The 27486-nt window shown below is 43.2% G+C and overlaps 2 protein-coding genes across 6 annotated transcripts in view; one reads left to right on the top strand and one right to left on the bottom strand.

Annotated features, from left to right (window-relative positions):
• Nucleotides 1-23278, top strand: part of sulf1 (sulfatase 1) — a 33033-nt gene extending 9755 nt beyond the window's left edge. For 2 of the 5 annotated variants that reach the window (XM_063483970.1, XM_063483972.1), the window contains exons 2-19: nt 3386-3680; nt 4073-4312; nt 5001-5152; nt 7833-8002; nt 10662-10812; nt 10903-11078; nt 11231-11359; nt 11903-11959; nt 14010-14136; nt 15646-15859; nt 16390-16636; nt 16723-16819; nt 16914-17008; nt 17198-17269; nt 18037-18209; nt 18402-18544; nt 18780-18903; nt 22128-23278. In XM_063483970.1, the coding sequence (XP_063340040.1) occupies nt 3506-3680; nt 4073-4312; nt 5001-5152; nt 7833-8002; nt 10662-10812; nt 10903-11078; nt 11231-11359; nt 11903-11959; nt 14010-14136; nt 15646-15859; nt 16390-16636; nt 16723-16819; nt 16914-17008; nt 17198-17269; nt 18037-18209; nt 18402-18544; nt 18780-18903; nt 22128-23077 (3492 nt within the window). In that variant the 5' untranslated portion in view covers nt 3386-3505 and the 3' untranslated portion in view covers nt 23078-23278. Of the gene's footprint in view, nt 1-2868; nt 2948-3385; nt 3681-4072; nt 4313-5000; nt 5153-7832; nt 8003-10661; nt 10813-10902; nt 11079-11230; nt 11360-11902; nt 11960-14009; nt 14137-15645; nt 15860-16389; nt 16637-16722; nt 16820-16913; nt 17009-17197; nt 17270-18036; nt 18210-18401; nt 18545-18779; nt 18904-20380; nt 20415-22127 lie in introns of those variants that run through there. The other 3 variants (XM_063483974.1, XM_063483971.1, XM_063483973.1) reach the window with 3 other exon arrangements.
• A 1083-nt stretch (nt 23279-24361) lies between these two features.
• The window catches only part of LOC134634506 (solute carrier organic anion transporter family member 5A1), a 36191-nt gene continuing 33066 nt past the window's right edge, over nt 24362-27486 (bottom strand). Inside the window, exon 10 of the mRNA XM_063483748.1 lies at nt 24362-27474. Coding sequence (XP_063339818.1) covers nt 27017-27474 — 458 coding nt within the window. The 3' untranslated portion in view covers nt 24362-27016. The remainder of the gene's footprint in view (nt 27475-27486) is intronic.

Consider the following 27486-nt stretch of genomic DNA (forward strand, 5'->3'; position numbering starts at 1 on the left):
TTTAAAGGGTCATTAGAGCTAATCCTTCAAAACAATGAGGAAGGAGAAACAATGTGCTCCCTAGTCCTCTGACTCTGTCCAGTAATAAAGACCTCTTGTTCGCTCCACAGATGTATAGAAGTTGCCTGTTCTGCTGATATCACGCTACATGACATAAATAAATGAGTCATTCAAAATGAAAGGTTTGCGAAAATGACATGAAAATGATCTGCGAGGGATCGTGAAATTGGAAACATGAATTTGAACTCTGGAGGCAAGAAAGAATCAGTGATAATAACAGAAGATGGATTTGGAAGCCTAATAATAACTTTCACATTTCAGAAGTCATTCATATTGTTTTGTGTATTTAAAGTGTACGAAGTGCCTAATTTATGCCGATCCCTGAGTGTGCCTGAAGCCGTTAACTCTGTGTAACACTTTGTAAAGCTTTTGTACAAAACAAAATACACACACATTTGTGTTTGTACACACACAACTAATGGAGTTCATTCTGACATCTAGCAGTAATTAAATAGGTGTTTAAACTATCCTGTCTGTAAAGCTTAGACACACTTTCAAATCTGGAGCAGATGTTTATATTATACATTTTAAATAGAGCATATTAAACTATAAAGCATACCATGCTGCTCTAGAGCGCTCACAGGATGTATTCTATATTTAAAACAAGCCAAATTAAATCTTCATGTAGAGTGGACCTGTCTGAGGCAGAAATGGCTGCAGGGCTACTTTTTTTATTCTGATAAAAGCACCACGATTTAGAGTCTGCATGGAAGAAATATCTCCTAAGCATCCTTAGGCAAATTACATTTTTAATTCAAGTAAAATCACTTTTTTGCCTCTTTCTCACTCTTGCTCAGTGAATTGCAAACTTTGTGCATGAACTAAAGGTCACAATATAGCCTGCCATCTTTGCTTTATAAACAGCAGTTGCTTATCTCGACACTCTGACATGTCCTGTCACTCAGCTGCTCATTTCCTCTGGAGGCTTTACGCTCCATATGTCACATTAACATGAGGAAGTCAGGGCACTGAGGATATGATGTCAGCATAAACTTGGGTTTTCTTTGATGATGGGTCACTTTGAGAAGGATGATCGAATGATCCAAGACCTGTAGAAGTCCTTTTGCTCCTAAGTGAACCTCAGATGGCCTAGTGAGCAAAGTGGATCAGGTGAAATGGACTATGAGCGGTAGTCCAGAAAAAGGGGGGCGGGGGGGCTGCATAATAACAGCCCTCATTCTATTGGGGGGGTTTTGTGTGGCGCTTTATTAGCCCTGCGGTCCCAGTCATTTCAGACAGTATAGCTATTGACTCCACTGTAGATCAGCACCACAAGGTTTGCATCAGACACCACAATGAACCTTCTTGTCTGTTTTGTCTAAGATGCAAGAAGAGGCCATTGCTTGGAATCGTTGGCATGTAAAATTGAATTTGCGCTGGGTGCTAACATTACACTCGTTGGCCGACTGGCTTACAGCTGATGTCAGGTCTTCCGCAGCTCTGATAGAAACAGAGACTTGAGCTTTGTCTAGATATGGGTTATGTGTCTTGTATATGGGAAGCGTTCCCAATTTGTGTAAGAGGACTTGGACCCACATGGCAGGAGAGTGTGTTTTTTGTGGGATAAAGGCTCGTCTATGAGTTTCTGCGTGTCACCATGTGTTTGTAAAGTAGTTTGTGTTGTGTGTGTAGCTCACTGCAAGGTTCTGTGCACTCTGCCACCCCGCACCAGAGGGGTGTTTGTCCAAACGGCGCCAGTGTTTGCACAGGGCTGTCACGATGGCTGGGCTGGCTGGCTAGTCCAGACACAGCTCGTCTGAAACACAGTACACCAAAGTACTCTTAAAGCTCTGTCTGAAGCTCTGCTTATCATATCTAACATCTAACTGGAGAAGCAGCTGAAATAAATAGCGTAGTAGAGCAGGGTCAACATTGGGAGGTGTTGGGTGTTGGAGATGATTTGCATCTATCCGATACACGACTAGAGTAGGTGTTTTAATTTCCTGATGCAAATTACCGAACAACGCAGGTTAGTTCATTCTGGGCTGTGCAATAGATCAAAACACTTCATTAAAGATACAAATCATTTATTAGGGTTGTTACTCTCTGCTGATTCGGACAGGCCTTTTGTGGAAATGATGGTAAGGGCGGAGCCACCCAGTGGGGTTTGGCCGGGCTCAGGTGTCATAGACCTGCCATTTGTTTTCAGGCCATTAACCCAGAATAGGGAGCAGTGTGGTGCCACTCAGTGGGACTGCTGTCCGCAAGGCACTTTTTCACAGGTGGTGATGAGGTTCTCATTATTACTGTGTCACGGTTCATCTCATAGGCAGAAGCCATTCTTTCACATATATTTTATATATATTTGAAGGCATCTTTGAATTCTTTTTACATTTTAACTTTATTCTGTAGCACAACACTACCGGTATAATGTTTTGAATTTCTTTAGACCGGCTTTTCATTGGTACAGGAATAAAATCTGAGCTCAGGTTTACTTTACTGATCACTGGAATTTAGTCGGCGCATTCAGCTATGATGACTGTTATAGTGAGCAAGAGGCTGCCAAGTGATGACTCAGCGACTCAGCAGTCATCTGTGATTCCCGACAGTGGCGTTGCGGTTAATGTAGTAGAACCCTCTCCCTGCCTCCAGTGCCTTTTTTCTCCCCCCACTGGCCCTGTGTCATGCTTGACTCACCAGGGGGTGACTTTTGAGTGGCAGGTAAAAGGGGGGCCACGATTGGCTCACGCAGGCAAGTGGTTCTGGGTGTGCAGCCAATGGCCTAATCTCATCACAGTTAGCTAAACAGCAGCTGTCCAGTAGGGATGGAGACTTTCCGTGCACGAGTGTGTTCTCTGACACGGTAGAAGAGTGGAAAACCAGGAAACGATAGAGAGAGATATAAAGAGAAAACTCTAAAAGTAGGGGACTCGCGGGATTCTCTGAGGTGAGATCTGTCTTTCTAGATCTTCAGTTTATTTGTTTTTGTTTAACTTTGACATAGTTGAGTATTTTCTTTTCTTTCAGATCAGGGAGTTGAGGTTGAGGGATTTTGTGTTCAGTATTAATGGAGTTTCCATCTGCACACAGCATATATTTGAACTGCTGAATAAGTTTTCCTTGCTGGACCGTTAAGGGCTAAAGCCAATCTGTTTTGGCTTCCCTGTTTATGGATAAACTGTTCTGTTTGAGTGTGATTTGTGACCATCTGCACAGAAGTTACCTGAAGTAAATGTGCTTAAATGTTCCAACAGGGATTCTGGCTTTCTGCAGGTGCAATGCAGTTTTCTCTTCCACTACTGCAAAACTGACCCCAAAGTTTCACCTCCCACCATGCTTATTGTTGTAATATCTCCATACATTTTCCCCTCTTGTCTCCCCACAGTCCATCACTGCTGCGAGAGCTGCACAAGTGTGAGTGAGCGGCCCGGCTGGTTCTCTCCCTCCCCTTCTCTCCATTAATCTCCTCCATCTACCCATCCTCTGGCCTGTTGTTTCAGTCACCATGCTGATTCACTGGCTGTCCTGGTTGGCCCTCCTGTCGCTGGATTGGGCTCCAGGCAGCTGGGCCTTCACCACCACCAGGGCTCAGGGCCTCAGGGGTCGCATTCAGAGAGACCGCAGAAACATCCGGCCCAACATCATCCTCATCATGACTGACGACCAGGATGTTGAGTTGGGTAAGGCTGCCTGGCAGAAACCCCTGGTCTTCCAGGAAATTTTCATTTGACTTCTATTTTTGTTCCCTATTTAAAAGAAAAAGTGCACAGTTTATCTAAAATTCAGTGTTTTTCCCAGTCTTCAATCCTCTCTGTTCTAATGTGTTTCTTTGTCTTTGTGGTGATTTGCATCAGGACTTCTGTAGTCTTTCTTGGCACATTAAATATTAAGTAGAGGCCATAAGCCACACCGGAATGGCCATCTGGTCTCTCGTGTGCTGAATTGTAATTATTTGCCTTTCAGAGGACTGAATCACAGATTAAGTAAATACGAGTGAAAAACAGTATTTGCGTGTGTTTAACAAGATTTCACTGTAACTGTACAGCACTGATCACGTTACCTCGCCCTCCAGGTTCTCTACAGGTAATGAATAAAACCCGCAAGATCATGGAGGATGGTGGCACTTCTTTCACCAATGCCTTTGTCACCACACCCATGTGCTGCCCGTCACGTTCTTCCATGCTGACGGGCAAGTACGTCCACAACCACAACACCTACACCAACAATGAGAACTGTTCCTCCCCTTCCTGGCAAGCTCAGCATGAGCCGCGCTCCTTTGCAGTCTACCTCAATGAAACTGGCTATAGAACAGGTTTGTGAATGCACACTCACACAAATATAATTGAGGCCTCTTTATTTCATGCCTGTGGTGTTCTCTTATTCTTTATTTATGGAAAATGGCAGTTTTGATAGTGACGATGGTTCACCTGTATGAGGTTCTCGGTTCTGATTAACAGAGTGTCAGTCACTACTAGCTCTAATCTCCTCCTGGCAACGCCATTCATATGTTAGTCAATGCAAATTTATACAGTAAGCTAGACTCCACAAACCTGCATGCCTGCCTGGCTGTCTGCTGTGAGAAATGCAAACACGTTGAGCGTGCCAGGTCGATGTCGTGTCTCATCAGACACTGTCTGCCTGAGTGATGGGCAGGCGTTGAACTGGGCAGCTCAGTGGGGTCCTGTGGGCTGCAGCTCGACCTGTGGTTTTGGAGTCGATGCGTTAGTCTGCAATTAGCCGTCTCTGGGACAGCCTGGCTTCCTGCCCAGCCTATCCGAGAATGCTGTCAGGGAATCCAGGGAAAAGGAGACAAGCAAAAATGTTAAACATCACATAAGCGCAGATAAAGTCGCACAGTCACACAATTATGTTGTTTTTTTTTTGTTTTTTTACAGGCATCGCCTTAAGGAAGCAGTGCTTGTAAAGACTGCATATATAAAGAAACTGCATATTAAAAGAGGCCCATCTCTCCCTTCTTTCTCTCATCTTTTCTTCTGCAGCCTTCTTCGGCAAGTACCTCAATGAGTACAATGGCAGCTACATCCCACCTGGGTGGCGCGAATGGGTTGGATTGATCAAAAATTCCCGCTTCTATAATTATACTGTCTGTCGGAATGGTTACAAGGAGAAACATGGTGCTGATTATGCCACGGTATGTGTTCTCATAATTCATACGAAAAGGCTCTATTAGCTCAGTCCTTAATTTGTTTTGCCGTTATGACTTAATATTAAGACTTCACATGACAAATTGCAGGTTCCACTCGCTTATAAGTACAGACAGTGAAGCAGCTTATGGCTGTGTGGTGATTCAGGATGGCAGGAATTCTCTCTTGAGGATTAAAGGGAACTAGCTGAGTTGACGCCTCCTCTTTCTGCAGCATCCTTTTATTATGATGCACCTTTCCTCAATATTTAGACACTATAAAAGTGGTGCATCTTTATGAGAAGCCAACTTGACAACTTGTGACAAAAACCGACCTGCACTTGTTTTTGTCTCTCACTCTTATTCTTCCTCTTTGTGTCTCACTATCAAGTTTTGCAGAATGACTTTGTGCTGTAACACCACTGTTTGCTACTGCTGGGGGATGAACACTGTGGTTACACTGTCTTTTTGTAGCTCTAGATGGCATCGGTCATCAATCTTCCCCAAATGTTTTTGTAAGAGCTGTCAGTTTGTTTTCGCAAGTCCGTGCCAATATCTCCCTAGGTTGCGCAGTGCTGGATATACAAGAAATCCATGTGGCGGGCTGGCCTATGAGATGGGCAAACAAATGTTTGGATTGCTACTTCTCTGCCAACTTGGACCAAGGTGTAAAATTACCCACAGGCTTAGGCCGGTGTGTTTACATGACACGGACTTGGTCAGCAGATTGTGGTTTACAACCAAATGGACACAATATTTTCTGTTTACTGCCAAAGCCCATCAACCTGCTGCCACCAGGACAACCGCAGTTCTTTAGGTTTAGATGGGGTGAGAAGGTCAGAGTATCTGTGCAGAGTGCATCTTGCACATCATGACACTGATTAAGCTACAGACCCTGCCCTGTGATTTCATCCAGTTAGGTCCTGTTTGATTTTTCTTCTGTATGAGGATGAGTTAATTGAAGTTAAGGGTTTTGTCAAACACTCTTGAGTGAGATTTAGTTTCAGAATATCATCCAATGGAGTAATGCTTGTATTCAAATCCCATGACAGTAGAGCAACAACTCTAACAGCTGTGATATTATAAAGTGTCTCACTGCTAATTTGACAGATGTGCAATCTTGTAACTTTGAAAAAACAATAAATGTTGTAAATGTAAACCTATAAAACACTGGTGCATTGGCTGTAGGTCATTTAAAAACTTATGAGAATTACAAATTAAATAGATGAATGATTTGGGGAAATGAAACCATGTACTAATGGGGTGCCGTTGGGTGAGTGCCACTTACTATTACCAATCAGCTCCAAAAGGGAAAAGTGATATTCTTCACCTCCCTGACTATTTTATAGTCACTGGCCAGGCATTCCCCACGACACTGTCACTTCCTTTTGACCTGCCAGAGCTCTCAGCAGCAGTGGCTCAGATTTGGGAGCTGGCAACATAAAGTGCACGGCGGTGCTTTGCCATGTGCACATAATCATCGGCCTCCACGGGCATGTACAGCCGCCAGGCCATTAAAGCTGGTCTAGCTGTAAAACCTATTAATAGAGACAAGATGAATCAGCCAAACCCACTTCTGACATTTCAGGGAAATCACCCGTTTACCCTTTGATTCTCAGCCTGGCACTCCCTTTCATTTGTTGTATGCCAGGCAGCAACAACAGGTACAATGGTTGGTCTTCTCTTGGAAACTTGGCGAATGCTACTGTAATTTCAGTTCAAGGTGGGACTGCTGTACAGTGTTGTGACAATTTCACATTTCCTGTGTCTAAGCTCTTCACATTAAGTTACAATTACATTCATCCAGTTGTTCTCTCTTTGCCTGTGGTGTTTAATTTAGAGAAACACAGCATTTGGCATCTTGAGAACTGTTGTTGGCGCTTGAGCCTATTTTCTGGTTTGATCCCTGGTTGCTCCAGTCTGTATGCCAAATATCCTTGGGCAAGATACTAACCTCAAGTTGCTCTCCCATGCATCCATCAGAGTATAAATGTGTATAAATGTCAGATAGAAGAAGCATAGAAAAAGTGCTTGTATGAATGGTGTGAATGGGTGAATGAGGCAAATTGTATAAAGCGCTTTGAGTGCTTAGGTAGAGTAGAAAAGCGCTGTATAATAACCAGTCCATTTACCATTTATATTACCCAAAGCCAATATCTCAGTTTCTTAAAAGATATTTTGTTGTCACTTTGTGTGAAAAAGACAGAAGGAAGCAGGGAGATGTAGCAGAAAGTGGGCAAAATAAAATGAAGTTAGCAGAAAGCAAATTTATCACAACATGCTATTTAAAAGGGCCTGGCCCCTCACCATCAAGTGGTGTCACATTCAATAGTGCAGAGATTCACTGATGAGGCAACTGCCCACATACTGTATACACATACGCACACTCATTTACACACACACAGGCAAGCTGCCAGCTGTTGACTCGACAGATTGGTACTGTAGTGTACTCAATGGCCCCACTTCATATCCCCAATGGCCCCTCTCAATTTATTTGAAAGTGACTAGACGAAGGCAAGCAACATGTCACGGTGATTGGACTGCAAATGAGTTATGAAAGCATGTGTTGTGTAATTTATTTTCTTTTTTTTGGTGTATATTTTCCCTCAGTTCCACATTTATTTCTAGGTTTTTTTCTTTTAGACTTTTCGCCCTTTTAACGGGCCTTATTTTTGCTCTTCTTTCAAAGGACTATTTCACAGACCTAATCACCAACGACAGCATTAACTTCTTCCGCATGTCCAAGAAGATGTACCCGCACCGTCCCGTGATGATGGTCGTCAGTCACGCTGCTCCTCACGGCCCAGAAGACTCGGCGCCACAGTATGCCGAATTCTTCCCGAATGCTTCGCAGCACATGTAAGCAATACTGAGGCTCACATTATCATACATGCTCAAACATATATACACTAATCAGGGTTTTGACACGGGAATTGTAGCCTTAGAGAAGAATGAAAAATGAGTATTTAGGGCCCACATTTTGATTTCAGCCTTTGTCTCATTAACAGCCAAATTGAGTTTTTGCGATTTGGTTTGCCTAACATTATTACAGTAAGTATGCACCCCAATCCCCACGAGATGACAGGTTGCTCTGAAGCCGCTGGGGGCGACGACTTGGCAAGCGTGAAATCAAAATGATTTATCATCCAAGAGTAGCTGAGGCACATACCATAGGGAAGATCGGGAATGGCTTTTTAACGTAGCACTGTGCTCTATGCCAAACCCACACCGGCCTCCAGCAGCTCTCATTGAGTTAAGGCAGCGCTGCAGTACTTTGGGTTGTTTCACTGGCCCCAAGCCCTACTGCCTCACTGCACGGCTCAATGTGTGGAGGCATGGTGTTTTAGAGAATTAGATTTGGACTTGAAGGCTCAATACTCCCTTTTCTTTATGTTTCCCAGAGGTTTTAGTGTTCCTGCCTCTCACTTTCTGTCACACTTAACATTCTCATCTATTTATACTACCCCTCTGTCTCTCTATCTGTATATCTCTGTTTCTGTCACTCTGTTTACCTCTCCCCCCTTGTTTCCCAGTGTCATCTCCTTCTCTCTTTCCAGCTCGCTCTGCTTACCCCTTCCTCCCCGCCTGTGCAATTCGCAAAGGACTTCCTGACCCCGTCCATATCAATCAGCAGTTTCGCCCTGGAGCTCCTAGGACCAGAGGAATGCATTGTGCGCTCTGGAACACCCTTTGTGACATTATTAATTTATTTTTAGCTTGAGTCTCCGGGTGAAGGGGGTGGAGCTGGGGCCCACGAGTGACTAAAGGGGTTGCCCCAGTTATTGTGTGTGTGTTTGTGTAGATTAAGTGGTGAGATTACTATGGAGAGCCCAGGTGGTTGGCATGGGTGGGTGTTTGTTTTACTATAAACTTTCATAACAGCTATGGAAACACTTTTTTTTTTCAGATGTTCAAAAATTTATTTTTATAGATGGGAATATTCTTGACACTGTTCCATTTTAAATTGGATTATGGAAAGATGACTTTGTAGTAGATGCCATCTACAGCTAGTGTGTTATGCACAGAGATGGAAAGAGACCGCGTGGCAGTTAAGGAGGAGCCGCTTCATAAATCAAAACAAGCGTCTGTGCTTTTGACAGCACCAATAGCTGGGGATGGTTTGATGTTAATGTCATTAACATTCCTCAGGTGCTTTTACTCTCGCTCAGATGCGAACTATGTTCCCGACCTATTTTAAACACCGTAGATTTGGTGCGGTTTGTCAATGGCATGTCTTTCCCTAGCAGGGAGTGATAGATGCTATTCTGGCCATAGATTAACAACTTGCTTTATGGAAACTCTCTCATCTTCAAGCGTGCTGTGTCTTTTGTGTGTTTTTTTAAGGTTAGGAGGCATTTTAGGGTGCATGGAGTGCTCCTGTAAGCCGAGGATAATGTAGACAATAAGGTAGACCTACACTATATGCAACAGTATGCAGGTGTGACCTCTGCTACGGACTGGCGTCTTTCCACTGACATCTACATTCCTGGTTCCCTGGTGCTCAGCGCCCCCATACCTTGGTGGCCCATTGCCCAGAGACAGGTCCCTTTGTGGGTCTTATTAGACCGCCTGCTAAGTGGGTGAAGAGTTCACCCTTCTCACAAAGCAGGCCTGAGGAGACGAGGACAGAAGGCAGCTCAGTCACTGAGGGCAAAGTAGCTCCCAAAGCAAGTCTTCATTAAGTACACAAATTTTGAGGCTTGGGCTGCTTATTCAGGGGTAGAAGCTGTTCATTTATTAAGTGGATTACTTAAAGCTGAAGGGACACAACTTCACTGCTACTGAGATTCTGTGGGTTTCTACGTACATTATATATACTTAGTTTATATAATTTGTGTGCTATTTTGCTTTCAACTGCAGAAGATTTGCACAACATCAGATGTTCCGCTTGCCTTTACTGCAAGCAGGGGAACACTTTTCTTCAGCTGAACACAAACTTGACAAACGCAAGCACTTCTCTCTCTGTCTTGCCTTTGTCCAATCTTGTGATTCCCCAATTTCAAATGAGCATGACTTCTTTGCTTTTTTAGACCAGAAGTTGTTGCAAACCCGACTTTTGGGCCTATTATTTTCTTAAGCATGTGCCAACCCTCAAATGACTTGTCTTTGCCAGGAGTGTAGTGAAGCGAGGAGACTTGTGTCTGTGTGAGGAGGAGAGATCTGGTTTGAGAGAGGTGTGGAAAAACAGTCAAGGTGCTGGGTGCAAAGTATTAAGACATTTTCTCCCAGCAAACTGAGCGGCTATTGATGCTTGTCAAGCACAGTGGACAACTGTGGCACCTGCTGCTGAGCAGAGGTTTGTGAAAAGTAGCAGACAGGTGTTTTTGGCATGTTAAATGTTTTCCCCTTGGCTGTTAGTTGCTCTGATAAGTCGCATGTGGACACGTCCAAAATGTTTTTCGTACTTCTACGTGAGTTAATCGGCAACACAATAAAAATGTTTGAGCTATCAAACCCAAATAAAGCATTTTTTTTTTAACATACTCATCTCCTTTCTTCTTTCCTTTTGCCCTTTCAGCACCCCGAGCTACAACTATGCCCCGAATATGGACAAACATTGGATCATGCAGTACACGGGCCCCATGAAACCGATCCACATGGAGTTCACCAACTTCCTGCATCGGAAAAGGCTACAGACGCTTATGTCTGTGGATGATTCAGTGCAGAAGGTATGAGTAATTATTAATGGATATGTAGTTACTGTAAATAATTGTGTAATCTACCATGGATCATTTTACTGATGCTTTTTTTTCACACAGATTTATGAGATGTTGGAGGAAACTGGCGAACTGGACAACACTTACATCATTTATACAGCAGACCATGGATACCACATTGGTCAGTTTGGGTTGGTCAAGGGCAAGTCAATGCCTTATGATTTTGATATCCGTGTACCATTTTTCATGAGAGGACCGAATGTGGAGCCCGGGGCAGTGTAAGTAACTACGCAAATTTTTCTGTCACTATAAAAACTTTCAGTAAGTCTTTACTGCACTCCTGTTGTCTTCTTTGAGTAAACTTCTGATATTTCAATCCATCAGTTTTATCACTTAAAACCTAAAGTCTTTCACGCTTGTACTGTTCCAGAAACCCTCATCTGGTGCTAAACATTGACCTGGCTCCTACATTTCTTCACATTGCTGGACTGGAGATCCCTCCAGACATGGATGGAAAGCCCATCCTTAAATTGCTGGAACAGGAACGGACTGGCAACAGGTTTGTGTGGATCCATTATACCATGCTGTAATGGATACTATGTACATGTAATTCCACAGCGTGCATATGTGCAACAACTCTGTCTATTGACTTCTATTGAGCAAATGCAAATTTCCATAGCCAAAATGATGGCTTTTGCTCCAGCTGGGCAGAGTGGGTTTGGGGCAATTTGGCAGATTTTCCTTGGCTGTGGGACTTTGGCTGGGAAACACTGAGTTTCTTCTTTATGAGGTTTCCTGTAGAATTTGTTTGCAAACTGAATCGTTTTTTGTCTCCAGCAAACCCACTGTACTAACCGTGTATAAAAGGAATGCAAGATTATTGTGCCTTGCACTATTTATAATAAATCTGCACGAAAATGTTTCTACAGAAAAACTTAGCACAATCCCTTTAATACTAAAAGAGCATTACACTCGCAAGGTCCTGAGCTTGCTGTGATCAACTTCCATAATTTTCACTAGCTTTGTTCCCACCATGCTGTAGCTGATAGTGAGTGCATAGGCCATATGAAGCTTATAAACTTTGTACGTTTTGTTTTCCCAGATTCAAACCAAACCGGAAACCCAAAGTCTGGAGAGACACATTCCTTGTGGAGCGAGGGTAAACCGGCTTTCTTTATTCCCTTTCCACACCACAAACACATCCGTGTCACTGCAGAACCCTGTGTGTCACATAAACCTGATGAAAACATTTAAATGAACCCGAAATGTGCAGGGCTCGGTGCGTGTTCCCTTTTCGAGCAACACATCTGCTTTTCCCGGTTATTTGTTATCTGACAGACATTTCCTGACCACAGTCGGCTTGGACGGCAGTGATGGTGTAACAAATTGAAAGTGTTCTAAGTTGTTTGGCGAAGCTAAAATGCCTGGAAAATTATGACAGTTCACGCAAGGGGCGCTGACACATGTAACCAGGTCATTTAGGGGGAAAAAAAGAAAAGAAAAGAAGCTATCGAGTCTTTGTCTCCTGGGGGGGGGCGGCTTGGGGCTTGCATATGTTAAGTACACAATCCTAGATCATAGCCCTAAACTTGACTTAGCTTGCATTGATGGAGACAGGAGGAAGATACATTTCAGTAACATGGGAGGACTAGACATACACAAAATAAACAAAGGCTAGCCAGGCTCAGGATGATGTTACCTGAGGAATAGCTGGAAGCCTCACACTCAATCCACTCACAGGACATGTCACCAGCTTTCCCGGTGTGGAATGCAGGAGCCACACTGCATAAAACACTTGACTATTTCCCCAAAGCTGTTTTCTGATTCCATCCAGTGTGTGTCCTTTCACAAACCCTGTCAGTTCTTTATTTAACCTCCTCTGCCACAAGATATATGTTGCAGAAAATGATACCTCCAAGCTGTCAGTCCCCTTTTGTTTAATGAACATGCTTAGCTGTGCTAACGCCAGGGGTACACTGACAGAAACATGACAACCGAGGAGAGAAATAATCCCGTCAAGCTCGACTTTATGATATACAGTTGCCCGAGGGTTAAAACAAAAAAATAGGTTGAAGAAACAAGAAAAGAAAGCCATGAGGGCACTCGTATGAAAACGAAAGGCAAGAGAACAATCGCTGGCTGAAGGCAGATTGTGCTGGCAGCACAGTCTGTGTAGCTGTGTAAAAGAAGAAAAATGAAAATGAAAAATGCTATATATTACAGTGTCACATTCTTCTTTACAGCTGCTGTTACTGCTACATCACCGCTATCATTTCTCACACGTATTCAAGAGAATAAAAGAAGCTGTAGTCAGCTTTGCTGCTGCTCATGTCGGCCAGCAGCCTGCTGACTTTTAAATCTGTTTCTCAGTTAAACTCTAAACTTTTTTTAAATGACGTCCACAGGTCCACTTTTCTTTAAGTGATAAGATAAGCCTCCATTAACTTGACTCTATTGACACAAATACAGTAGTTGAAGTTTTATCTGCAATTCCTGCACCAGTCATGTGATATGTTGTCTGATTTAATAACCTCACATGACCTTACAGTACTACGTCTGAGCCTGTGAAATGCTGAATGACAGCTGGGACTGACTGTGTTGTTTAAAACTCCATCTACGTAATGCAGCAATCAGGGAGGGTCTTTAACAACTGTTTGCTCTTTAATCACTCTTGGCTGAAGGCAAGATTAGTCAGCCAAGCTAGCGTGTGAACATTGGCTGGTTCCCGCCAAAGAAGAGGGCAACAAAAAATGAAACACTGCAGTGGCCCTCCTGTGTAAGGGGACAGGTTGTTCTGTGCCTCACTGGCATCTTCATTCTGTCTGTGACTGCTGTGACTAGTCGAGGTATAATGGAAGAGGAAGGACAGTGGTGTTGGCATGGCTGTAGCAGAGACTTAGCCGGTGTTTGTGGTGGTGGTTGTAAAGGAAAAGGGGACAGGGCAGTTGAATTTGACGCCAAGCTGAGGTCAAACAGCTTGGCGTGGACCCGAGCAGCGGTGTGAGGCTAAGCTGAACTCCATACCCAGACCCTCTGGCATGTACACACACTACATAAGTTATTCATTCGCTGGCCATGAAAACGCACAAGACTGGCTATGACAGAATGTAAAAACAGGAAAGTTTCATTCACCTTGTGTAGCAAACCGACTCCCTGGAAAAGTCACTCACCACTTGATATGGTTTTGCTTTTCTTGTTTTGTCGTGTAGGAAGATCCTGAGAAAAAAGGATGACTCAGTGAGTACTCAACACAGCAACAGTCTCCCCAAGTACAAGAAGGTCAGAGAGACTTGCCAGCAGGCTGAATTCCAGACACCGTGTGAACAGCCCGGACAGGTAAAGGAGAAACACCCATTTACACACAAGCGCATTTCTTCTTTCTGCAACTCTTTGACCACATGAGTGCCCTGATATATCCACTAAAGAAAGCCAATGCAATTATTTAGAAGTGACCTCTTAGCTGCCTTTTGAACTGTTCTACAAAGCCACAACTGGTTTATAATTGGACCGCTTTACACCGTTTTGTGGTGCGCTAATTGGTACATCCCTTTGATCTATGCCCATGAATTTTCTGGCAGACCAACAGCCAAATAGTAGAGGTTGTGGCCCCGGAACAGACAGGCCAGAATAAGGCAAATTATTACAAATGTCCTGTAGTACTCAATTACAGAGATTTCTACGGGTTTGACTAATGCAGTCCAGATCCATCATAACGAACACCTCACTGTGTGTATAACAATGAGGAGCAATAGACATCAGAGGTGTATACTGCATCATATAATGCAAGTGAAAGTGTGGGCTCATCATGTGTGCTCATAAGTACATCTAGTGTGTTGAAGTGATTGCAAGTAGCTTCTTATTAATGGTTTAACTATACCTTCATATAAGCAACCTGGAGGCCAGTGAAATGTTTCTTGCTCAAAGCGAACAAGTGCTTTATCTCTCCTTTTCATCCATGCTAACAAATTTGATTACAGTTATCTTATTTTCTTAATATGCACAGTGGAAAATCTCAACATGGATCGGTCTCAGGATGATATCCTGAAATTCTATAATATATTATTCTGCTTTTTTGCTGCAGCAGTGATACTCTTATACGTTTAAAGCACTCGCAGGAGGGCGAGGGAGAAGGAGAGACGGAGATTGTTCTCCTCCTCCAGTGACAGTACATCTCTCGCTCGCTCTCACATCTTGTCTGATGCTGATATAACAGCCTTGTTTGGTCTGTAAGCTCTTCCAAAAGAAACCCGATCTGCCTTACAGCCCTTTGTTTGGACCCTCGTTCCCACACTCAGCCCTCATCATCTATACCAAACTTTACAGATGTGTCTCTTTCGTTTACTCGAGACCCAACCAGCGGCACTACTCACAGCAATTAGCTTCAAAACTTTCTTTTCCCGGCGTGAATTCATGTTGGGAAATGGCGCGGGGGATGTCTGCGAGTGTATGGACATGTATTTACACAATTACACTAGTGAAGCACATAGTATGGACATACCCAATGTGAAAATGATATGGGTCTCCACTTTGTTTTCTGGAAACCAGACAGACCCAATTCATCTCATGCTTTAGTTTTGGTTGATCTTTCTCGCTGCTTTTGGATGCTGTTCTTTCCCACAGGCTCTGATCTGATCTGATATGTCTGTTAGAAGCATGTGCTCATTTTCCTAAAGGTTTAGTTGTGAAATCTCAAATTGTGCTGTCATATCATTAACATCTATGGCACTAATTAGCCATACCAAAAAAAATAAAATAAAATGTGTTCATTGCTGTTGCAAGGAAACTTTGGTTTATTTATTTTTTTTTGCAAGCCTGTCGTGCTACCAAAAGTAATTCTTTCTGCAGAAATGGCACTGCGTTGAGGAGATCACAGGGAAGTGGAGGATACAGAAGTGTAAAGGTGGTTCCAAAGAAGGCTCCAGGAAGAGAGCCCGCAGCCTGAAGCCCCGTAACAGTTACGACAACAGGGAGAGGGCCTGCGACTGTGGAGACGCACAGTACAAACGATCCAAGACCGAACGCCGCTCCCACCGACAGTTTCCTTCCTCAACAAGCCGCCGTGAGTATACCCAAACCTGCTCTTTCTTCTTGTAATATAGAGGGACAGTGATTTAATTGAAACCATGGCAAAATGCATATACATGTGTGTAAGATTATTTCACTTCAAAAAGAAGAGGTTTGTTTTCTTAAACAGTCCCATTAATGTCTGTCTCTCAGTACTAGAAAGAGAAATCTTAAAAGCCTCAAGTTTTTATTCCCGGCAATGGATTTTTTATGCTCTAGCGAGACGCATGCATGGAAAAAGCAAACACTCTGCATCAGGTCCTGGAATTTATGCTCTGGACGTGCCTTTGTGCATGCGTGGGCTGTTGGGACTTTGTTATCAAATGGTCTGATGCCCTCTGATGTGTCTTGGAAACAGTACAACTGAAGTATGAAGATGTAATAAGCCTTAAAAATCCAGATAGGATATCCTACCAAAAATCAGTTGGTGTATTAGGACGCTGACTTTTACTTCATTGTGATGTTGAAATAAAGTGGAAATGAGACTAAAAAGAAATACATAGCATCCTTTTTTCCTTTTAATAGGTTATCGCCCACGTTTCGTCCACACTCGACCTGCCAGGTCTCTGTCTGTGGAGTTTGAAGGTCAAATATATGATATTGACCTTCAGGCAGATGATCAGTCAGCTGTCCGTCCTCGTGTCATCTCCAAGCGTCACTACAACCCAGAGGAACCAGAATATGAGCTGGGGTCTGACGACGGTTCAGAGGAAATGCTGGCAGATGATACAAATGCAGTCGGATACCCAAACTCTGTGAAAGTTACCCACAAGTAAGCAATCAAATTTCCCCTCTCACTTACATTTCTCTGCGTCAATAAAGTAGTGTATAGCAGGGGGTGTTTTGTGTCTTTTGTAGGTGTTACATCCTCGTGAATGACAGCGTCCACTGCGAGAGAGAAATCTACCAGTCCCCCAGAGCATGGAAGGATCATAAGAGCTATGTGGACCAGGAGGTGAGTGTATGAGGTTCAATATGAGGCTCTTGGACAGTTTTCTGGATATTTTTTTTATCAAAGGTCGTTGCTTGTATTTCTTATGTATTTCTAGATTGAAGCACTTCAAGAAAAAATGAAAAAACTGCGAGAAGTAAGAGGTCATCTGAAGAGGACACGGCCAGATGATTGTGACTGTGGAAAGAAGAGGTCAGTCACTTATAATTTCACCTTAAAAAATACATTTATCTCTCTAGTATTGTTGGAAAAGTTGATTTTAAAGCTTGTTTTAGGCCTTATTCCAAACCCTGCTGGATTGCATGGATTAAAAACAACAACAACAAAAACACAAAAAAACAACTTTTCTTCCACGGTCCTTTTTCTGTTCATAAAAAACAGCTATTATAGCAAAGGACACAGAAACAAGGCAGAGAGATTGAAGAGCAGGAATGATCAACTCCATCCGTTTAAGTGAGTTTCTCTTCCCCTTTTAATTCTGAGTTTGCCCTATTTAGTTTCAGTATTTTATCTATCAGTTAACACTGACCATGAAATCTGCAACTGATTGAAAATGTGCAAATGGTGTGTGCTGCGATGCTCTTTAACCGTACATCTGCATGGTGGTCCCTGCATGGCGGGTGTAACACGAATCCATCACTAAAGCTCATCTTCATTTTCGGTTGCTTTGTAGCTCACAGTTGAACACTCCATCATGTACGTTTACTTTGGTGTGTTAATGATGTATGCGATCCTAAAATACACACAGGTTTCTAAATAAGGCATGCCATCTATAAATGGTCCCTCAATAGACTTTAAATGACAAAGCAGATGTTGTCATTGTGTGTCTGGAAGTGATTGAGTTGCATGGAAAGACAGAATGATCCAGCAGAGAGGGAAATCAGTCAGTCCCTCAAACAGTGATCGGCTTGCACCAGGAAACACTGGGAACCGATTATGCCAATGTAAAGCAGCTGTTTCTCGCAGTGCCTGCCGTGTGTTCGGGCTGGAGGAAGAGGGGACAGTGGCTAGAATGTCATTCCAGAGAAAATTGGAAATACTGTAGTAAGGCCTCAAACATGAAAGTAAACAGGCTGTCATAGCCTGGCATCAGTGAGGCCTTCTGGAAGTCCCCTTTGTATCCCCCCAATTACTGCGGTTACTGGCACCAGGGAGGGTAGGGGCTGATGTCATGTTTGCGTCACGCCTTTGTAATCCTCTCTCACGTTTCTGTCTGACAGAGAGGCTGCGCGGGACATAGACGGGAAGGCCCAGTTGTACAACGAGATCCGCAGGAGAAAGAAGGAAAGGAAGGAGAAGAAGCGCCAGAGGAATGGCGACGACTGCAGCCTGCCAGGCCTCACTTGCTTCACGCATAACAATGACCACTGGCAGACGGCTCCCTTCTGGACACGTGCGTTTATTAGCTTCAGTCTCCAAACATCAGCGAAATAATGATTGTTTGTTTGATCAGTGTTTAACATGATGTAGATCTGGTTGTCAAACATTTGTAAAATTTCCATTCATTTAATGAGTTTCACGTTTTCGCCTGAAATAATGGTCAGGATTAGGACTGACGGCAGCAACTGTGTCATTTATTTCGTAGTGGGGGCATTCTGTGCGTGCACCAGCTCCAACAACAACACGTACTGGTGCCTGCGAACAATCAACGAGACCCACAACACGCTCTTCTGCGAATTCTCCACCGGCTTCCTGGAGTACTTTGACCTCAACAGTGACCCCTACCAGGTGGGTGAACATCTGTCTACAATCAGTCAGCTGTGCTCTCGCTTTCTCTCACTGCATTTGTCTGCTTTGTCACTCTTAAACCATTTTCATTGGCTCCTGCGTTATAAAACTCATCTATTAAAGAGCAGGTGCTGTTAGTAATTTTGCAGGTATTTACATGGGAATATAACAAGAAGATATAACATCATGACAATAAAACAAGTCTTGTGTCTGTGTGCGTGTGTTGTGTTGGCAGCTTACCAACGCAGTATATGCAGTGGATCGAGAGGTGCTGAACACACTCCATGCCCAGCTCATGGAGATGAGGAGTTGTCAAGGATACAAGCAGTGTAACCCTCGCCCTAAAGGCTTGGATACAGGTAAAAAAAAAAAGTAATTAAAATAAAAGAATCCTATTTCAGTCTGTTTGTTCCCCCTTTGAGTGAAGAACTGGGTTTAGTGGTAGTTGTGATGCCAATAAAGACTGAAACAGATTCTACACACAGAAGAAACAGACTGAATGAAGCGTGTAATAAATGGTATCGTTAATATAACTCACAATCTGAGGGACGATGTGATAATATTTGTGTTCCAGTCTTCCACAGTGTGTGTCTTCTGTGGTTTGAATCTGTCTCAGTCTCAGTCTTGTGTGTGTTTGTACATACCTGCATGGTGCATGTGTTTGGGGATGATCCACTCAGTTTGCTCAAATTTCAGGTGGAGGTCAAGTAATCATCACTGAGATATGCATTCCCTTTGTTTCCTGTGTTTTCTTCTCACATACCCACACACCCACACATGCACTGTGACTTGTCTTTCAGCTCAGGATCTTCCACTCTACTGGAATATATTCTGAATTTATCAAAAAAGAAAAAAAAAGAAAAATATAGGGCCAGGTTACAGTTGTGCATCGTGGCCAATCTTCCCCTTTGTGAGTCACCGAGTGTTAGGGATATTATTTGGAGGACTCTGTCATCACAGCAATTGAGGCTGTCGTTTTATTCGAGCCTGTCACGCATCGGTGCTATAGGCAGCCACAATATATTTATTTATTTATTTTTATCACCACCAATTGGTCCAAGGATCATTAAAAGAAGACATCCCAGTGATGGAGGCGGTTAATAAGTAATGTCACTATGACCTAAGCCGGTAAAGTCTGAGCTATACAGCGTTTGTGTGTGGCATGAACTGGCTGCGTTGTTTATGTCCCGAGGATAAAACTTTCATGTCTGTAATTACCAGCTGGAGAGTGGAGCACTGGAGCGGCCAAAGCTGCTCTGAGAAACCTGATTGTGTTTCAGCGCTGGCATGCTGGTCTTGTCAAATCCGTGCCAGCACATGTCACAAAACAGCCGAAAATCTCTTACTTGCACTGGCTGCCCTTTCTCAGTTACGGTGCCAGCTCTGTGAACCAATGAAATTACTGTTGTGGTTCAATCAAGTGATGTTTTAGTTGGAAAATTAGATTATTAAAATTTTAACTGTGGGGTGAAATGGGTCCAGCAGAATCTATTTGTGATGTGTGACTTAACCCTCAGCAATCACCTGACTGGATAACCTTGTATCCTTTTTGCTTTTGAAGGGGATAACCTGTAAAGTGAGCGCCTGATCAGACCACTTAACTCTGATGAATCTCCTCATCTCTAAACCCAGCCCAGTCATAAGACCTTTCAGACTTTTTCCTCCATTGTCTCCTCATTCCTCCTCCTCCTCCTCCTAATCATCCAATGATTGCGTTTCTCCATAGCATATAGGAGCGGTGCATGAAGACGTCTTCAGTGTGAATGATCTGTTTATTTCCCTCCCACATCTCCTTGAATCAAAACATTAACAATCGACTGCTTTTATTTTTATCAGGAGGTAAAGATGGAGGAAGCTTTGAGCCACACAGGTATTCTCCAAGTTTTTGTTTCTCTTCAGTGGCTTATTTTTTTTTCTCCTCCCTTTAACACCTGCATGGGCCCAACTGCCTCATTCCCACTAATCCGTCATACACGGAGTGCCGACGCTTCATCTGTGGCTGCATGCTGGGAACGCGCTAACAAAGCATAACAGATATTTTGTTTGTTTGTTTCATCCTGCGCACACAGTCTGTCTTTATATTTACTCGCTGTGTATTGTCGATTTGCAGCAGCTAAGATGCTCTCTGCCACATGTTTTCACAGCAATGCTCAAGATGAAACACTTCTATCAGTTTCTTATGTTAAAATATCGATCATTTTAGTATCTTTTTATAGGGTAGCATGGCTGTTTAAATAGAATAATCCCAAGTCCTAATAATGGATATTTCTTTACTTGAGGCCAAGCATCAAGTGCATGTAAATGACAATGCATGAAACCGCATCATCCCCATAATGCATCACTACCTGACATTAAAGGAATAGTTTGACATTTTTGGGAGATAAGCTTATATACAGCCCTGTGAGAAGATTGATTTCACTTTCTATGATGAATGGCGCGTACCTGCCAGGCATGAAGAATAGAAAGAGACTTCCAGGAATCTCCTCTTATCAACTCAATATATGTCTCGTTTGTTTAATCCTCACAAAAGCAAAGGGTAAAAACAGACAGACAGACCTGAGAGGAGTATCCATCTCCTCATCTAACTTAGGCAAAAAATAAAGCTGCCCAAAACTTTAAACTATTCCTTTAACACTCGACATTTCATGCCATGCCAGCCACAGTCATTCCATTTTGTCCCGGTGTAACATGACATTCAGAATAGCTCTTCATATCTACTCATGGCCATTAGCTAGCAGTAGAATGGACACTTGAGTTGCCGTGACCTCTCTGTCCAGGCATTGACCTCTGCACTTTTGACCTCTGTTTCTGGCACCTGCTTACCAGGCGGCAGCAGCATCGAAAATGGTCAAAGAGGAGAACAAGCCTCTCCTTCCTGTGAGTCCCTAAAAACCCGATGTCAGACCATCTCCGTTTTCCTAGCTGCAAATAGTCCAGAGCGATTCCACGAGGACGGTCAACCAAAAGCGCCTGTGACGCTTCTTTTCTTGCACTTATCAAACTGAGCCAAACTCTTGATTTCGGCTTTTGCTGCTACTTTTGTTTCTTCGTAGCATTTTGAATTCGTTTCTCATTTTTCCTGGGAATTACCGAGCACTTTCTCTTACTTTGCTTCATGAGTTTCATCTTTTGTTTGTTGACCATCTTTTTGTTTCCTCTGCCATTACATTCTTTTATTCCAGGTTGCCTGACTTTGCATTTCAGTTGAGCCCAGGCCCTTCATTAACTATATCATTACATATTACTTGTTAGTATATTATAATGGATAATCATTGAATATTTTTGTTTTTCCTCAGACTTTTTTTTATTTATTCTGAATTAGCAAAAAGCCAGCATGTGTTTGCACTACTCATGGCTTGAGCTCAGGGTGAATACTGTGTTTTTCTAATGCTACTTCTGAAGCGCGTGTGTGTGTGTGTGTGTGTGTGTGTGTGTGTGTGTGTTGCTTGAGGCCTCAGACTCCTATACGTTGGCTGCTTTGGTGAGTGTTGGGAGCTGAGCGTGACTGCATGCCGACTGAGTGAACCTGAAAAGAGCTCCCCGTATTTTTGTGCTCCTCACAGTCTCTCTCTTTCTTTGACAGCACACAGCCAATATGGGAAGGACGACAAGGTTAAGCTACCCAACTTGACAGATGAGGAGGTGAACTGGCAGGGACTGGAGGATTTGTATAGCATAAACGAAAGCCTGTATGAATGTAGGCCTGACTACAGCCCCAGCCCAGAGAATTGGGACAACTTCCAGAAGGATGTAGATAAAATGTTTGCACTGCGACACGTTTTTAACAACCAAACCCATAAGCTTGACGACTCCACCCTGCCAGAGCTGGGCTCCGGGGCCGGGGGTGGAGGGCTTGAAGTGGGCAGTGGAGAAGAGCTGGCTTCTGCCAGTGACGTCTGGCCGGGCTTAGTCATAGAGACTCGCCTCACCACCCCCATCCCCAGCAAAATACCATTGGCACCACCCACACTCAGGCCCACATTGGAACAGAAACTGGAGCCTGCTGCCAACGACCTTCCCGAGAGGCTTGTAAGCGGACCTGAGACGTCTGTTATGTCAAAATCAGCAGTGATATCATCACCAGGTCTGAGTAGAGGCAGGGATGTCCTCCAGAGCGATACGTGGGCGCAGCTGCTTGAGGAGATTGAAGGCGAAACGTTTAGCGGGAATGGGCTGACAGAGCTCGAAACGCGACACGATGATCTCTTGCGTACTCACAACAGCCTGCGAGCCCAGCTAGAACTCGGCCCCGGTCACCGAAAGACCATCAGCCCGCAGGGTCTTAGTCAAAACCTGGACCCCGAAGAGGAGGATGATATTTTCCACGCCCAAGGCTTTCTCCCTTTTGTCTCGCAGACTCTGAGGCCTAAGGTCCAAGCTAGCACCACAGGGAGCCCTCCCACCACCACCACCCCCACCACACAGACTAGCACACAGAGTGTCAGGGTGGTGCTGCCTCAGTCAGCTCTGCCCGTCACCTTGGACTACGAGGCCAGCGGCTCTCTGCCTCAACCCTCCAGTCAGACCCTCTGAGGCATACTCACGCTCTGGCCAGCCAGCCAATAAACTTCTGGTCACCATAAAGACACAGTGATTAAGGAGAGCTAGCCAAGAGCGAAGCAAAAAGAATAATGCCACCTCAGTCAGTCAGAGTTGTATAATGAGTATTAAAGTTATTGTTTATTTTTTTACTGTTGCCTACAATTATTAGTAAACAGTGTTATGTTTCTTTTTCCTCATATATATATATATATACACATATATATATATATATATATATATATATATATATACACATATATATGTATATATATATGTATATATATATGTATATGTATATATGTATATGTATATATGTATATATATATGTATATATATATGTATATATATACACACATATATATATATACACACATATATACACACATATATGTGTATATATATATGGAAAAAAAGCCTTAATGCAGCTAAACTTAAGTGTTGGAATTAAAAATGCTGAATTCCACATGGATAGCAACACCATCGATGTTTTTAACATGTTTTTATGAAAAACGGTGTGAGTGGTTAAACCATCTCTAAATGGGTGATTAGCATCGAGTTAGTTACGCTCCATTCATCAGTTTATCCTAAACCTGCCCAGTCGCAACAAACTCCCATCACAATCCACAAGCACTTTTAAACAGCCCTCCCCACCCAAAAAAATAATGACCCTGGTCCTCCACTGCCTGTCTGCTGTGAACTCAGATTTTATGAAATCATTTTTAAATGGTTACAGAATCAACATAACTTTATTTTGCTTTTAGACAATCACGGCACAGATTAACAGTCAGCTACGAGCTGCGTGAAACACGACACCAGCTCACGTTTGTGTTTTGTGTTTTTTTTTTTTTAAATAAAGATTTTCGTCACTAATCACAAGAAAAGCGCTCACGTGGTAGAACGTCTTCCTCGTGTGGTTCTGTAACTTGTTAAAGAAACGTCACCGTAAGACAGAGAATGGTGCTGCACATGGCCAGTTCATTTCAAGGTGGTTACATTATGACACACTGTTACAGGTTTGTCCATGTCAGTAAAAGCCTAAAAGGTTCTCCAAGGGCAATGTTTCACATCTCCTATCTTGGAAACTGGTTTCACGAAGCCCCTTTTTTCTTTGCAGCACTAGCCGTGTGTGTAGAAATGATGGAACAACTCTGGTTTCGGGAAAGCCATGACGCTGTTAAGAAATAAAACCTTTCACCCTCAAGTCTCCGTGTGTAATGATTCAAGCAAGTTCATTTTCTTTTCTTTATTTATTGATTTTTTTAAATTTTTATTTGAATGACAAATATCAAGTATTCAAGGCATTTGTAAACCAAGTGTTCACAAACAGTAAATAGACTTTTGCTCCTGAGGAACACAAAGCAGTAAAAGCTCAACTTGGAGAGTACAGGAAACTCACTTTCAGTGTAAATACTGAAGAAAAGAAAAAAGAAAGAAAGCAAATCTTGCAGTCAACACAAAGTCATCTGTGCCAGTAGCAATCCAGACATTTGAACAGCAGGACACTGAAATCCAAGTATGTGTACAGTACAGCAAAGTCAGACATTGCCGCCTTGGTGCAGCATTGCCGGATGATTCTCTAGCCTTCCCTGCAAGGAGAGCAGTTTGCTTCACCTCAAAGAGATGGTTTCATGCTTTAATAAAAAATAAAAATCGAATTTTAAGAACACAGAAGGCCTTGGGCTAAGTAATATTTTGGAAATGTTACTGTTCTGCCTTGCAGTGAACATATTCCTAAGGTATTTTTGCACAGGTTTTAAGAATCAGAACAGAGTTTCATGAGCAGCAATCACAGTAAGTGAGTAGATGATTTGTAATCCTACGTTGCTAGTCCTCTTTAGAGTGCGTGATGAATACGACCCAGGGGAGGAAGAGCAGAGAATCATAATATAGGAGGACATTCTGGGAAGCATAGTTTAAACATTTAAATTTATTATGTTCAGCTGACGGATAACAGTTCAATAATCCCAACCTTTCCCCTTTGTGATGTAAAATGAACCTTCCCGTGTGAATAATACTGTTCAACCACTTTTTTTTCTTTTTCTAGCTTTAAGAATTTTTTTTACCTTTTTAACTACAACATCATGGATTAGTTTATAAATATGCTTCTAACTACACGTGAGCTCTATAATATGATTCATTTGCTTTAATATTTACACAATGATGACTTATGAATATTTCATTTGAAGTCACGGTAACACTAAAAATTCATCTTTGATCTACCTATGATAATCTTTAAGTGGCAGGGCTGTTAACTCATACCAATCAGAATATAAAATACTGTTACTTTTATTAGACTTATGTATCCCCTCGCACGTGGAGAAAAAATACTTCTAAAAATGTGGTTTAAAAAAAAAAAAGTCTCACATTTTGAGTTTTTCAATGCACTTTTATATATTTCTAACATCAGAACACAACAAGGCTTCAATGCCCCCCGCCTCCTGATTAGAGGAAGTTAAGTCATAATTTACTTAAACAACACAAGCCCAGTGTTACGGGAAACACAGCAGACTTTGCCAGAAAAAATTTAAACATCTGACTTAAATAAATAAATATCCAAGACAGCAGATCATCTGTTCTCTCGATTATAACCTTTGGGGGTCTGAAGCAATTAATCCAGAGCAGTGATTAACTTAGAAACCGATAATTTCATAATTTCATAGTACAGTAGGTCTGACAAACAGCAACATTCACTGGCCTTCACACGCAATCATTCTGTGTCCACTAGATGGCCCCAAACGCCCAATAACTGACATAAGGGGTCAAGCTTGCTGCACTGCTACTTTTATATTCTAAAATACTACTATGTACATCTGATGATCAGTAGTATGGAGACGCCTTTACAATACAAAGCCAAAATTACGCATGTGTTCATCTGCAGGTTCATTCCATACAAATCATTTTACTCTGAAGACGACGCTTTTAAAAAGGGGTTAAAGTAAACGGGAGTTTTGCCACTTTAAAAAGAAATCCTACTGTCACATCTTTGGGACATTCAGTAACTTCAGCACATGGTAAGAGATAATGTACCGTTCTTATTTCCTTTCTTCTTTTCGCTTCTGACAAATAACATTTTAATAACACCACTTGCTATGAAATATCGTTTTCTTGCCCATAGTCATTCTACACTGTACCAACTGGTCTTTGCCTGCTTTGAGCTACATGGTTAACTTGCAGACGATCATCTGTGACAACCAATAGCAAAGTGCTGTCGCCCAGCTGAAGAAGAAATGACTGGCTTTTTAGTAGCTAGCGTTTACCCTGGTAGCTAGCCTTTTATACTGGACTGGCCGAGGCAGCCTGAGAGGCACTGTTAAGAAAAAAAAATGAAGGTAAAGGAGGTGAAAGGATTAGAAACCAGTCCCACTGAAGATGTGGACAACACCAGACGAGAGAACAGGTGCAAAAGGTTCAAATGCACAAGAGTATGCTTAACCTGCAAGTGAAAATGGGATTATCAAAGAATGGACAACAGCGTGGTGGTATGTGTGGATGAGTGGAGCAGAGGAGGTACAGATGTGGAATACAGAGGGAGCTGTACAGTACTGAGAAGGGAGGAGCTGTACACAGGAGCTTGCATAGTACAGGTTGTGCTTTAGACGCTGTGTTGATGATGATTCATCTGACTGTACATAATTATAATGCCCTGCCCTTTAACAGTAGCACCATGAGATGTCTTTATAGCGTCCAAACCTGGAGGTCTGACCTTCTGTGTGGATGCCGTGTGGCTGCAGCTGATGATATGCTCTTGAGTGAAAGAACATCTTTCGCTCTCCTGTCATCGTAAAGGATGAGCAGCCCTTTAGGTGTGGTGGGCGCACTTGTGTCTCTGCCTGTCTGTCCTACAGCAGCAGGGGAGCCCCCGCTTGGCGTCCGATTGGTGTCGTGAGCAGACGCCAGGAAGGCACGTGTCACTATGAAACCGGCGCGCTCTCAGACGTGGGCAGAGCCTCGGTGGTGATGTGGCAACAAGATGGGGGGAGTTATTGCTTTGAGGGCGTTGCCCGGGCAGCTGAGGCTGCTGTGGCCGCGGTTAAGCAGGAGGGCGGCTGGTGGCTCGGGCCGAGGCGGGATGAACACGGGGCAGGAACGGGTGCGCGCGTGGCTCTTCTGGCCTCCGGCGTGGCATACGAGCTCACTGACGGTGCCCAGTGGAGGCAGGTGCTGACGCCAGCGCTCAGCTCGCGCCTCCTTGTGCTTGATTGAGTACCAGGTGAGGAAGATGAAGACGAAGCCGACGAACTTCAGGCTGGCAGCCAGGCCGAAGTAGACAAAGCGGAACGAGGTCACATCGTACTCCCAGCAGGAGCCGTGCACGCCGCAGTCCTGCTGCCACAGCATGCAGGTGGTGTCGATCACAGCACCGAAGTAAATGGGCGTCGGTATGTAGGCTGGAGGGAGAG

Source organism: Pelmatolapia mariae, linkage group LG9, assembly GCF_036321145.2.
Source record: "Pelmatolapia mariae isolate MD_Pm_ZW linkage group LG9, Pm_UMD_F_2, whole genome shotgun sequence".
NCBI classification, from domain to species: Eukaryota; Metazoa; Chordata; class Actinopteri; order Cichliformes; family Cichlidae; genus Pelmatolapia; species Pelmatolapia mariae.